Source organism: Mauremys mutica, chromosome 1 (genome assembly GCF_020497125.1).
Source record: "Mauremys mutica isolate MM-2020 ecotype Southern chromosome 1, ASM2049712v1, whole genome shotgun sequence".
NCBI lineage: Eukaryota > Metazoa > Chordata > Testudines > Geoemydidae > Mauremys > Mauremys mutica.
In genome coordinates this window covers 25,646,532-25,659,472 of record NC_059072.1, presented here as the reverse complement: position 1 = coordinate 25,659,472, position 12,941 = coordinate 25,646,532, and the positions used below count along the sequence as shown (strand labels likewise).

Here is a 12,941-nt window from a genome sequence, read left to right as displayed (position 1 = left end):
AATTCCTCAGTTATTTATTAAACACTGCCTGGGCCTAACAGACTTCACTTAGCAGACAGACCCAGCCATATAAACATTCAGGCACATCTCATGACACTATGTTACATCCTTTTTACAATTTTATTTTTATTGTTAGATTAAAAAAAAACACCCCAAATCATGAAATCTTGTCAGCTGCAAACCCGTAGAGCTCTCTAGGAAGCAGTTACAAGCAAAGCGAGGGTCCATCCTTTCCAATCTCAGAAACTGTTAGAGCTGACATTTGCAATCTAATAACATGGTGCAGGTTTCTGCAAATATTAAAATAAAAAAAAACATAATTTGGAATAAATATGGCCTGCTGCATAGGTCCATATCTAGAGCTTAATGACCAGTTAACTCATCACATCTGAGTGCCCCAGAGCATCGTCATGTAGGTGTGACACTGGTACAGCCTGCTTCAACTACTGGATGTGAAAGAGGCAGAATAGCCCTCAGTGTATGGCAGCACAGGCAGCATAAGGATATTAGCTGTGATTCACTTAGGACTAATGCTGTTTTGTAAAAAGGAAACATTCATTAATATTTTCCATGTGTTTAGTACATTAGTGACAGGATGGGGAGGCCTGGGCCTCCCACACATTCCTGAGGCTCAAAAATCAAGGCAGCACAAAGTGAGCCTATAAACTGGATTAAGGATTAAGCAGAAGTTTGCACTTTCAGAAGCAATTAAACATGGCTAACAACATAAAAATCTGTTTCTAGCCACTGTACACTGCTGTTTTTCAAATGTGACACACACAGAAACTTATTTCTGGACTCAGGCTCCTTGAACACCAAGTTTGAGCCCCCAGGGAGTGTGTTTGCAGGAGCTGTAAAGTCATAAAATAATACAGCTTTGCAGCTGACAAGGCTCAGAAAAGATGAGCGCTTATATAACCCAAGTGCTCTTACATAATGGAGGTTTGCAGTGTGCTGCGTTAGGTTCCTTCTTACCTTTCCCTTTTGCTCCCAGCCAGCCCCTTCTCTCCTTGCTGCGCACACCCATTTCTTAAGGCCAAAAGTTTTGTTCTGACTCAGGACCACCAGTTGTTGGCATTAATGCTGATTATTATTTGTTTTATGGCAGTGTCCTCTTACCCCTCCCCAAAGTGTTGGCGCCAAGGCTCTAGATCTATAAATGCAATGTTCCTTAACCCATGTATTTTGTTACATGCTGACAGATAAATAATGGCCACTTCTGGAAAGCTGGTCGATTTTGGCTCCAGCGACGGAGCAGCATAAGCCTCCAAAAAAGTAGTAATAGCTACTATAGTGCAGTAAGATCCACCCTTTAGCCATCATCCATTGAAAGCAATTTTCCATAAGCAAAGGGAAAGTGGACCTGGACAAGTGGCATTTGTACTAGATAGCGATAGTCTCTCTCCCACCATATACATCTGCACATGGGTTAATCCGTATCATAGGTTTGCTTGTATAAAAACACTTGTATACTATTGTGTTCATCTTGTTAACAGGAATGTGTTAACAACTAAATGATGTAATGTTGGAGCTTTAAAATGTGCTTTTGTGGTCAGAAAGGAATTCTTCCTGCTTAGCCAACCTTGTCTCTTATTGCATCAGCCACCCGTTCCCTTTGTTGCTGCTAATGATGCCACTCACAATGCTGCATTTGCCTGTTTCTCCCACAGCCATCTTCCCACTTCCTTCCATGTTGCCCCCTATGTACGGGCTTCATTCCCTGAGCTGGTGAAGAAACCCACTGGCCCTCTCCACATTCAAATCCTGCCTGAGGCCAATACCTAACACAAAAACATGCACCTACATCACCATCTTATTTCTTATACTTGTTTGTTGTATGAGTGAACAGCTTTTATACTGGAGGGAAGAAATGTAAATGCTGGGTGAATGCATAAGGATCCTGGACGTAAAGCTGGAGGTGGTTGTGAGGAATGGAGTAGGTGAGAGGGTTGGATGTTGGTTAGAGGAGAAGTTACTGTATTCAACTGAAAACCAAACAAGATAATGTGATCCACCTACCCCTGAGCTCTGCCTGTCGGGCGTAAACATTTCTCCGTGTTTGTCCCGTTAGATTCGATGCTCTTTTGGGCATAGATGGTGCCTCCTTCTGTGTTTATAAAGTGCCTTGCACACTTTGGGCACTAGCATAATCTAAACATCTTAATATAGGGAGAGCACTCAGAGACCCCAATCATACTGAGGGCCCCATTGTGCAAGGCGCTCTACAAGGAGACAGTCCCTGCTTGGGACCTCTGCCTTGCAGCGGGGTGGTGGGATAGCGGCTTCTGCCCAGCGGGCGGGCGTGTGTGTGTGTGTCTTGGGGCTTCTGCCCAGCAGGGTGCACCTGCCAGGGCTCGGGGCTTCAGCGGGAGCAGGGCTGAAGCCCTGAGCCCCAGCACGCGCCTCCTGCGGGGCTGAAGCCCTGACCCTGGCAGGTGTGCCCTGGCTCTCAAACTTCTGAAGACTGTCATACGCTGGTTGGAGGGTCAGTAAGTTTGGCCAACCCTTCTATACAAACTGAAAAATGTACTGGGGTATGTCATAGCCCCGCCCCCTTCCCTAACCCCAAACCAAAGGCTGTGTCCTTGGAACTTCCACAGTGGCCAAGGAAAGCTAGGCCAGAGCTGTGGCTGGACCCATGCATGCTAGCTCAGCATCAGCTAGAGCTGTCACTTGACAGCACTACAGAATGTTTGCTCCCCACTAGCAGCTGAGAATGTGACTTCACAGTAACACCCCCAACTCATCTGGAGATGCCCAAATAACAGCATGACCCATAGAGCCACCCACAGTACTGCATGTTTCATACAGCATGAAATAATTACTTTGACCAGGATAGAATTTGAAGCTAAGACCATTATTGTATCACCTGCTGCTTCTCAAAAGGCATAGTGGGGTAGGAAATATGGTCACTCTGAGAATCTGGCCCTGAGGGGTCATATTTTTTACAAATGTTCTTGGTAGAAATTTCTTGTGCACTAATATTAATTTTCATTTTTGTTTCAGACAAGCTGTTTTGAAATATTCAGCCAAGCTAGAGAAGCAGGAATATAATGATGCCGACCCTCCTGCATGGCTTGGGTATGATAGCGGCGGCGGTGTACTCTCCCTCAACAAGAAACCCAAAACAGGACCTGAAAAAGCTAAAGCCTTGTACCAGAATGAAAACAAAGAAGCTGCATAACATCTTCTGTGCTTCAAGTTTTCTTCAGCAGAGAGTGTAAAAATGAAACAGCAAGTTCCTGTTTCCAAAATAGTCATTTAATAAAGTGGATTTTCTAGTTGAATTGTGAAGCGTTTATTCCAAATCTTCTTAGCAGCAGTACTGCTGCCCGCATTCACAATTACTGTGCAAAGAAATGAAATTGCTAGCTTAATTTTTTAGTGAGCTTTCAGATGCTGACTCAATCTAGTGAAATTTCAGATGTGTTCATCTTCCAGGCGTGAGCAGCATTTATACAGCTTGCAAAGCAGTATTTATACTTTCACGATATGTAACTAATAAAAAGCTATGTGTGTGGTGTTCTTATTTATCAAGAGGGTCTGACTAGGGCTTGCCCCCGTGAGGGAACAAGAACCCTGAGCTCTCACAAAAATCTGGAAATTCAGCACCCCACAGAATTAGTTCATATCAAGGACATATATCAATATGACCATCCCCCACCCCACTACATATGCAAATATCATATTTGTGCCTTCAGATGGTCACTTGCACATACATTGCAGTAATTGCACATTCAGGCCTCTCATTCTAAAAATGTGGTTCTCCGCGTTACTTAAGGCCAGATTGTTAAAGCTACAGCTTGGGGCTTTTGAAAATCCTATTAGGCTCCTTGGTGCCTAACTGCCACTGATGGGCGCTAGGTGCACAGGCATTTTTGAAAATCCTTCTGGACACCTAGCTGGATCTTTAGGCATCTAAATAACTTTAAACATGAAGCATTAGATTTTTACCTTCGGTGATATGAAATTACCGAGTTGAGAGAGTCAGCACAGTGGAAGACAGAGGGACCAAAGGGACTTTGAAAAATTAGCAGAAAAACCTATGGTGCCGATTCTGTAAAATGTATCCATACACTTTTGCTGCTGCTTGGTGTTCCATTTAAGTGAGTGCACATCCATGTGGTAGTATAGAGCTGTGTGGAGCTAATTCTAAGACTGATCCTAGAACGGTACCAATCAAGGAACAAAACAGTGGGACACAAAACAATAGGTGTCCCCTTTGACTAAAACAGTTAACAGAAGCCTTGGGTTTGAAAATGTCTTCAGGAAATTAAAACCCATCAGATGCTTTCATTAATTTTTTACATCTGCCATTTCAAACTATCAGTGTTGCTCCACCTCAAGACCCCTTGTCCCCAGACCAAAAACTACATAGACTAAGGGGAAAGCAATGACTGATGTAGTTTTAATTAAGTGCTATGAAGGGTAATAATGGTGCCCTCTATTTTCTCCCTGTTGTGCCTTGACAATGGCACTTACACTGTGAAACAGTAGAATGGGCTGGCTTTACAACGTAGCCTGGTGATTTAGCGTGCAAGTGCACACACAGAGACAGAGCCCATGGGGAATTATGACCAGCAGTGGGGCTGTGACCTCTCCTTTTCCTTTCTCCGCCAGCTGCACTCACTAAGAGGGTTGATGGCCTCAGATTAAATTTCAGTTTTGAGAACCAAACTTGTGTACCTCCCGTACAAATACCACTGTACTGCAGGCAGACAAAGGCTTTTAAAAGCTTAATTTATTATTATGCATTTGTATTGTGGCAACATATAGAGGCCTCAACCAAAATCGGAGCCCTGTTGCGCTAGGTGCTAGATAAACAGTATGAACGAATTCCTGCCCCAAGGAGCTCACAGTCTAAACAGCCATGGTGGACTGTACATTATTTATTCATTTTGGTCTTTGTTTACATGACTCATGTCCCTCACGCTTAACAATGCAACCAGAATAAAGTTTCCCATGCACTAGCTCAACACTGCAGTACCTGAGGAGCATACGCTGCAGGGGAACAGTTACTTGTTAAAGGGATGCTGACAACATAGATTTTTGAAATTAGTTTCTGACCGGCCAGTTAGAGGCTACCACCTCCTTTTTGTTATTCAGGCCAAGGATTGGCTTTGGGGTCCTGAGCCATAACTAGGGCTCCTAGAGGCACCCATAGTTGCAATAAGCAGGGACCCCAAGGGGCAGGCATGGCGGGGACTGGAAGCAGAGACTTGGAAGGTAGAAAGGAAAAGTTGTAGTGCTGGGGAGGAAGCAGGGATCCATGGGGCTGGGGGCATCCTGTTGATGAGGGAAGTGGGAGGATGATGTGGAAGCAGGGATGTGGCAGGGGAGTAGAGATGAGGTGGAGGGAGCAGAGATGGGGTGGAGGGAGCAGGGACTGTAACCAACCTTGACTTTATCAGCGCCACCTCTGCAACTATTGACTCTAGAAGGAGCAGGGCCTGGTGGGGGTGGGGGAGTGATTCCCAGCCAAGGCTTGAAGGGGTAAAGGAAGGTTTTTTGCGGGGGGGGGTGAACTTCTGAGGTCAGGTGGGAAGGGGATGGGGGCAAGTTAACAAGTAACGGGGCAGGGGGTAAAGGACTAAACAGCTCTGAGTGCAGGCACTGGGGGTATCCCCATTTCTCCCCACTTCTGGTCCCTGTTACCCCTCCCCCATTCCCTGTACAGCCACTTTCCCCACCAAATTGCTGAAGGCAGAGGAATCTCTGGCATCCCCTTGTGCCGCCTACACATACCCCAGGCAGCAGCTTCAGCCACTGCTCTTTTGCCGGGTGTCCAGCTCCACCTACAGAAGCAAAGACGTGGGAAATTCTTTAGTCAATTTTTAAAGCTTTTTTTCTGTTCCGCCGCTGCTGCTGTGTAGGGCACATAAGCAAGGCAGCACATGCAGGCCCGAAAGCACCATGAAGAGACGTGCTGAGGGCCAAGTCTCCCCTCTCTACCTGGCATGCCTCTGCCTACCTCTGTTTTACAGCAGCACCCGCTCCCAGGTACGCTGCTGCCTCGCCACGCTGCGCCCCACGTAGTGAAGAGTTCCTCTTGCTGTTCCCTGCCCTGGGGAGGGCTCCAAGGAGAAGCCACATCATCATTGCCTCCTACTAGGCTACTAGAAACAACAGAAAGGAAGGTACAGTGTCACATTAATGGTGACATGGCAAGTGCCTGCCTGTTCACGGAGGTTTACCTCTGTGTGGTTTTAGTCCATCTGCAATCAAACTATAACTGCCTACAAGATAAGCCAGCCTGAACCTGCAAGCCCACCTCGGCTCTGACTAATGCCTCCTGAGGTGTAAGGCAATTTACACTTGAAAAGACTCTTTCCAAAGAAGGGCCTTTTGCCTCGGTTACAGCAAGGAAGGCATTTCCTTTCACCAGGTATCTAACCACACCCTGGTAGGAAATAACTCTTTAAAGTTGGTCACAGACAACCAGGCTAATATGAAGGAAATTTGAAGATTATATATTGGTGGAAATGGCATAATGGGAAGTCATGTTTCCTAATGCTAATGAAACTTTGAACACTTGCCTCTGCGAAGAACAAAGGAAGTCCTGTCTTTACACATCAGGACCCTGAACTAAAAGAGAGTGAGAAGGAGAGCAAGGACAAGCCAAGGAACACATATGCAGTGTTGGTGTAGCCACATCAGTCCAGGGTATTAGAGAGACAAGGTGAGTGAGATCACATCTTTTACTGGACCAACTGCTGTTGATGAGAGAGACCAGGTCTACACTACAGAGTTAGATTGACATAAGGCAGCTCAGCTTACATGAACCTAGCTCTGTAAGTGTCTACACTAAAATGTTGCACCTGGTGATGTAACTCACCAAATACACAGACTTAATAACTCCACTGCCACGAGAGGTGTAGCGCTGAGTCGACATAGTCAGGTTGACGCCGTGTCAGTGTAAACCCTGCCTTACTTATGTCAACTTTAGTGGCCACCAGGAGGTATCCCACAATGCCCTACTGTGACCACTCTGGTCACGATTTTGAACTCCACTGCCCGGCAGCAAGATACACAGGTATACGCCCCTCCCCTCTAAATCCCCACAAATTTTTGAAATTCCATTTCCTGTTTGCTCGGCATGGAGAGCTCACCTAGCAACTGCCCTGCTGACCATGCCTGCTTCACCCTGCAGACGCACTCCTGCCTGGAGTACACAGGAGGTGGTAGATCTCCTGGGTCTGTGGGGAGAAGACGCTGGGCAGGCGCAGCTCCAATCCAGCCATAGAAACGTCAATATCTACGAGCAGATCACTTGTGGCCTGGGGGAGAAGGGCTACAAGAGGGACCTGCAGCAGTGACGCGTGAAAGCCAAGGAGCTGCAGCAGGTGTACCAGAAGGCAAGGGAGGCTAACAGTCGCTCTGGTGCAAAACTGCAGACATGTTGCTTTTACAAAGAGCTACATGCTATCCGTGGATGCTTAGGAGGAGCCAGAGTCACCGGCACTGAGAGTGAACAGTGGGGAGGAGGTTTTGGACAAGGAAGAGGAGGATGAGTCTGGGGCCACGAGAATAGGGGATGCAGTGATGCAGTGAGCCAAGACCTGTTTTTGACTCTAGAGCAGTCAAGGCAGTCCCGACAGTCCAGCACAGGCGAGCCTGGTGCAGGGGAAGGGACCTCTGGGAAGTAGGCAGTTTGCTTTGATATAACAGGGACAGATCTGTACATTTACTCTTTTTGAATCATGGTAGAAGAGGTAGTGAAATAACCAATAGAGGTAGACTTGCTATCTGCTTCTCATTCTCCTGTACAGTTAGGCAGAAGGAGACATGTGGAGCAGCTTGTTTATGTACACCAGGATGTCCTGTGAATCCTCCATACAGATCTTGAGAAAACGTTCCAGGAGGTCCTCTGCAATTGTCTGCCGAAAGTCTCTGGGGAGGGCTGCCTTGTTTCTTCCGCTGCAGTAGAACACTTTCCCACGCCGGTCAGCAATTACTTCAGCAAGCACCATTGCAGCACACAGGCTTGCAACGTGTGGACCCGGTCTGCAGCTGGATGCAGGCAGGAGCTGTCCCTTTCAGCCTCCATTACCCTCAGAAGTGAGATATCAGCGACAATCACCACCGCCTGTGGAAAATGGTGCCAGTATTCAGTTCAATTGCCCCATCCACATATACACATGCCCATGAGCTACCCACCATTCTTTTCCCAAGTCACCCCCTCCCCCAGGTCATACTCGCCATGGCTGGGACTGCCACCGTGCTCTCTGAATCCCAAGGAGAAGTGAGAATGTAGTGCTTGTCCCTTGTGTGGATCCAGGGGAGTGAGTTCAGTATACAAACTTTCCATTTATCTTGTGAATACACTCACAATAGCACCTCTCTACATTGTATCTTTTGCAGCTGGAAATGTGGCTTTGAGGATCTCTTTATCCACACCAGCGGAGCGGCTCAGCCAGATGAGGAGGATAAGGAAGAGGACGCAGGATGACATGTTCCAAGAGATCCTGCAACCTCTGGTGCTTCGCATACCGAGCACAGGGCTTGGTGGATCACACTCATGGACAGAGACAGAGCGGAGAGGAGAAAAGCACAGGGAAAGGAGAGAGATGTGCAGTGCAAGATGCTAGTGCTTCTCAAGTGGCAAACAGACATGCTGGAGACTCTTGTTCACCTTCAGGTTCAGAAGACCCACGCTCGCCTCCCTCTATAGCCCATAGAGAACTGCATTCCGGGACCTCTCTACACACACTCCCGCCATTGCACATGGTGTCCAGGGCCGTTGCACTCCCATTACCACTCCACCCCAGGGCAGACAATCATAGACAATCACAGCTGCACATACACTGACCTGTGAGAGACATGGTTGGTGTATGTGTTTGTGAAACGAAAATGACTGTTCTTTCCCCTTCAAAGGTTCTTGTCACGGCATTTATAAAGTTTCATTAATACATCTGTTTGCCTGGATTTGGATAAAAGTCTATTTATGGAAGCTTAATTCATCTTTATTAGTTCACAACATATGCAGGCTGGGGCTGACACCATTCAGAGATAACAGCAAGAGGTGTATTTGCAATGTTATATTACTACACACACAGCACTCATTACAAGGTTCGTACCGGGGTGCAAAAAGCCAATGCCAGGCAAAGTGCAATACAGCAACACACATTACTCACTATTAAAATGGCCTTTCAAAGCCTCCCTGAGACTTATCGCTTCCCACTGAGCTCTTCTTATAGCTCTGGTATCTGGCTGCTCAAAAATCAGTGGACAGCCATTCCACCTCTGAACCTCCACACAGTGGAAACTCCCCCCCCCCCCCCTCGCCTTTGCTTCACAGCTATTCTGAAGAGCACAGCAGGCAGCTATAACCATTGGGATATTTTTTCATTGCCAGGAGCCCAGGGCCCTTTTAAATTGCTGGCCTGGGGAAGCTGCCCCTTGGGGTAGCAGTGGCAGCCAGGAGCCCTGGCACTCCAGTGGTGATTTAAAGGGCCTGGGGATTTAAAGGCCCTGCCCACCACCTTGCTCAGGACCCCGGCCCTATGTACCGGTAAGTCCCTTAAATTACTTTCACTCCCGAGTGTTCTTTGCAGTTGTTGAGGTGGCCAGTGTATGGCTTCATTAGCCACGGGAGTAAGGGCCAGGCTGGGTCACCCCAGATCATTACTGGCATTTCAATACCCCCAATGGTAATCCGCTAGTCTGGAAAGAAAGTCCCTGCTTGCAGCCTTCTGAACAGTCCTGTGTTCTTATAGATGCTTGTGTCTTGCACCTTCCCTGACCAGCCCACACTGATGTGGGTAAAACATCTTTGGTGATCCACAAGCACTTGCAATATACCATAGAAAAGTAGCTCGTTCTGTTGATGTACTCTGCGGCAAGGTGGTCTGGTACCAAAATAGGGATGTGTGAGCCATCTATTGCCCCTAGGCAGTTCAGGAACCCTTTGCTGCAAAACTATCCAGTATGTCCTGCAGATTGCCCAGAGTCACAGCCCTGCGTAGCAGGAGGCGATTAATGGCCCTGCTCACTTGCATCACAGCAATCCCCACCGTGGACTTTCCAACTCCAAATTGATTCCGCACTGACCAGTAGTGCTCTGGCGTTCCAAGCTTCCACACGATCGCCAGTTGCTTCCCCACTGTCAGTGCAGCTCTCATTGTGGTGTCACTGCTCTGGAGCAAGCTCTGCACATTCATCCAGGAATGTGGCCTTGCACAGCCAAAAGTCCTGCAGCCACTGCTCGTCATCCCGTACCTACATAACGATGAAATCCCACCAGTCAGTGCTTGTTTCTTGGGCTCAGAACCAGCGTTCCGCTACCTGCAGCTGCTCCGTGAACGCCAACAACAACCTTGAATTGTTTCTTTTTATGTCCCACAGCAAACTAGCCTCCAAGGAATCATCATGTTCTCCGAGGCTTCTCTGGTTGCTCTGCAAATACTGCAGGGTCAGGCTTGCCGTGCTCACAACGCTCATCACCACAGTGCAGAGCTGTGTAGGATCCATGCTTTTCACACAGATGGTGGCTGCATGGCTTTGTGGGGCTTTTGAAAAGAGGCATGAAACATTATGGGATGCAGATAAAATTAAGGGATGGAGAAAACTGCGTGTTGGGACATTGAACCCACGTTCCCAGTTGCCTCTGCATGACTCGTTTGCCCCCTGAGGCATTGGAAACCCTTGCCAAAGACCCTGAGCTAGATGGTGGCGAGTTGCACAGTGGGATAGCTACCCACGATGCACTGCTCTCTGAATCAATGCAAGCGCTGCTAGTGAGGATGCATACCGCAGACACAAGGAGCATAGTGTGCACATGCAAAAGCGATTTAATTTCTGTAGCAGCTGTACATTGACATAACTTAAGTCAACTTAATTTTGTAGTGTAGACTTGCCCAGAGACAAGCTTTTGAGCTTACATAGAGCTCTTCTTCAGGTCTGGGAAACACACCCAGAGCCAGAGTGTCATAGTTCAGTACAAGATGGAACAGACTGTTTAGCATAAGTAGTTAACACATATTTCAAGAGACCATTCAAGGTGAAGTGGCCAGTTAACACCACTCCAGTCATATGGAAAAAAGGAAGCGGGGGTGGGGAGTTAGTGAGTTACAGACTGTGGTAATAAGCCATAAATCCAGCGTCTCTGTTCAGTCCATGATTTTTAGAGTCTGTCAAAGTTATGAATTTAAGCTCCCAGGCTCATCTTTTGAAAGCGTTGTGCAACTTTCCTTTGAGGCTGAGGAGTGATCGTTTTGTGAACAGTGTTCACCCTCAGGGGATATAGTGAGTTTGTCTTTTATAATTTTCCTGTGTGAGTTTATTCTAGAGCGTAGTGAGTGTCTGGTTTCACCCAGATAGTTGCCATCGGGGCATTTAGTGCACTGGATGAGGTACACTACATATGATAAGCATGTGTAGGACCCATCAATCTCGAAAGCTGTGTTGTGGGGAGTGCTGATCATTGTAACAGTGGAGATATGTCTGCAGGTTTTGCATCTGTTGTTCTGGCAGGGTTTGGTGCTGGTCTGAGTTGCTGTCTTGGCTCTGGTCTACACCACAGAGTAAGGTCAATGCAAGGCAGCTTACATCGCCCTAACTCTGTAAGCATCGACACAAAAATGTCACTCCTGACAACATAACTCACCTGCTACACCAACTTAATAACTCCACCTCCACAAGAGGCATAGTGCTTAGCTCGATGTAGTGGAGTGTCAGTCAGAAGCCATCCCATAATGCCCCACACTGACAGTTAAATCAGTGCCAGCACTCCTGGTGAGGAAGCGCACCGCCACAAGGAGCATGGTGTGGACATGCAAAAGTGATTTAATTACTGCGGTGGTTGAACATCCACGTAACTTAGATTGACATAATATTGTAGTGTAGGCAACCCTTGGTCTATAGGGAGCTTGCTTCTGATGATGAGTTTGGAGAGATTAGGGGATTGTTTGAAGGCCAGAAAAGGGGGTCCAGAAAAGATGTCTTTCAGGAAGCCAAGGAATAGACGGATTGTGTGGGCTTACAGTGACAGATATGGCAATTTCTTGCAATATTTTTGGGAAAACAAACCTTACTGAACTAAGTTTAAGTAGCTTTGGAGCCCATTGTATTAAATGCAAAAGTTATGAACGCCAAAGGACTGTATTGAACAACGGATCAGACAAGAATGGACTTTTGGACAAAAAGTGTTATGTATTTCCTCAGGAATCTCTAGTGGGAGGTGAATGTAAATTTCCCACCTCTAGTTATGCAAAAACCCAGCCTTTTAAAGCTAGACTCTGACATGCTGATTACCTGAACCTGGAAACTGACGATCAAAGGCCCAAGCTGTATGAAGGAAAAGCTAACCTATCATAGGGAGGGCTTCTTCTCAGCTAAAGCTGTTATGAACTTGTTACCACAGAAAAACCCTCTGTGGGAAGAGTCTCAAGGAGTGACTCCTACCAGAGCCCCAGGTGGAGGGTGTGTGTGTCTGATCTCTGGTAAGCTTATTAGCATGCGTGTAGATTCTTTTACTGTTTTTAACACGTTTTCTCTGTAATGCTTTCATCTTAAGAATAAATGTGCTTGTTTAGAAATGGCCGTGTGGTGATGTATAGCTGTGCACAATCTTGCTGTTTATAGCCTCTAAGAGAGAGCGAAGTGCAGACACTGGCCTGTTTAGGCAGTCTGGCTCACTGGGAATAACGAAGTATAGGCAGGGAACTCTGCAGCCTGGAAAACCCCCGGTCAGAAGGGAGAGATGTGGGTGTCTGCCCAAGAGAGGTGATGGTCAAGGAGCCGAGAGCCTAAGAATGGGGACTCTTGCTTGACCATGGAGGGGAATACAGAGGCAGTTGTCCTGAATTGTGACACTTAGTATGCCTGGGATTCTGTCATTGACAGGCTAGAGCTCCAGCTGGAGAGAACAGGACACTCTATACGGATATGTAAGATCCATAATTCCCAACTTTTATGCAAGTAAGTCTCAGAAACTCTTCTAG

General features: G+C 47.0%; 1 protein-coding gene across 3 annotated transcripts in view; it reads left to right on the top strand.

Annotated features, from left to right (window-relative positions):
* Positions 1 to 3,280, top strand: part of FBXL13 (F-box and leucine rich repeat protein 13) — a 164,644-nt gene extending 161,364 nt beyond the window's left edge. For all 3 annotated transcript variants that reach the window (XM_045029732.1, XM_045029741.1, XM_045029724.1), the window contains one exon: positions 3,007 to 3,280. In XM_045029732.1, the coding sequence (XP_044885667.1) occupies positions 3,007 to 3,184 (178 nt within the window). In that variant the 3' untranslated portion in view covers positions 3,185 to 3,280. The remainder of the gene's footprint in view (positions 1 to 3,006) is intronic.
* The last annotated feature ends 9,661 nt before the right edge of the window (positions 3,281 to 12,941 follow it).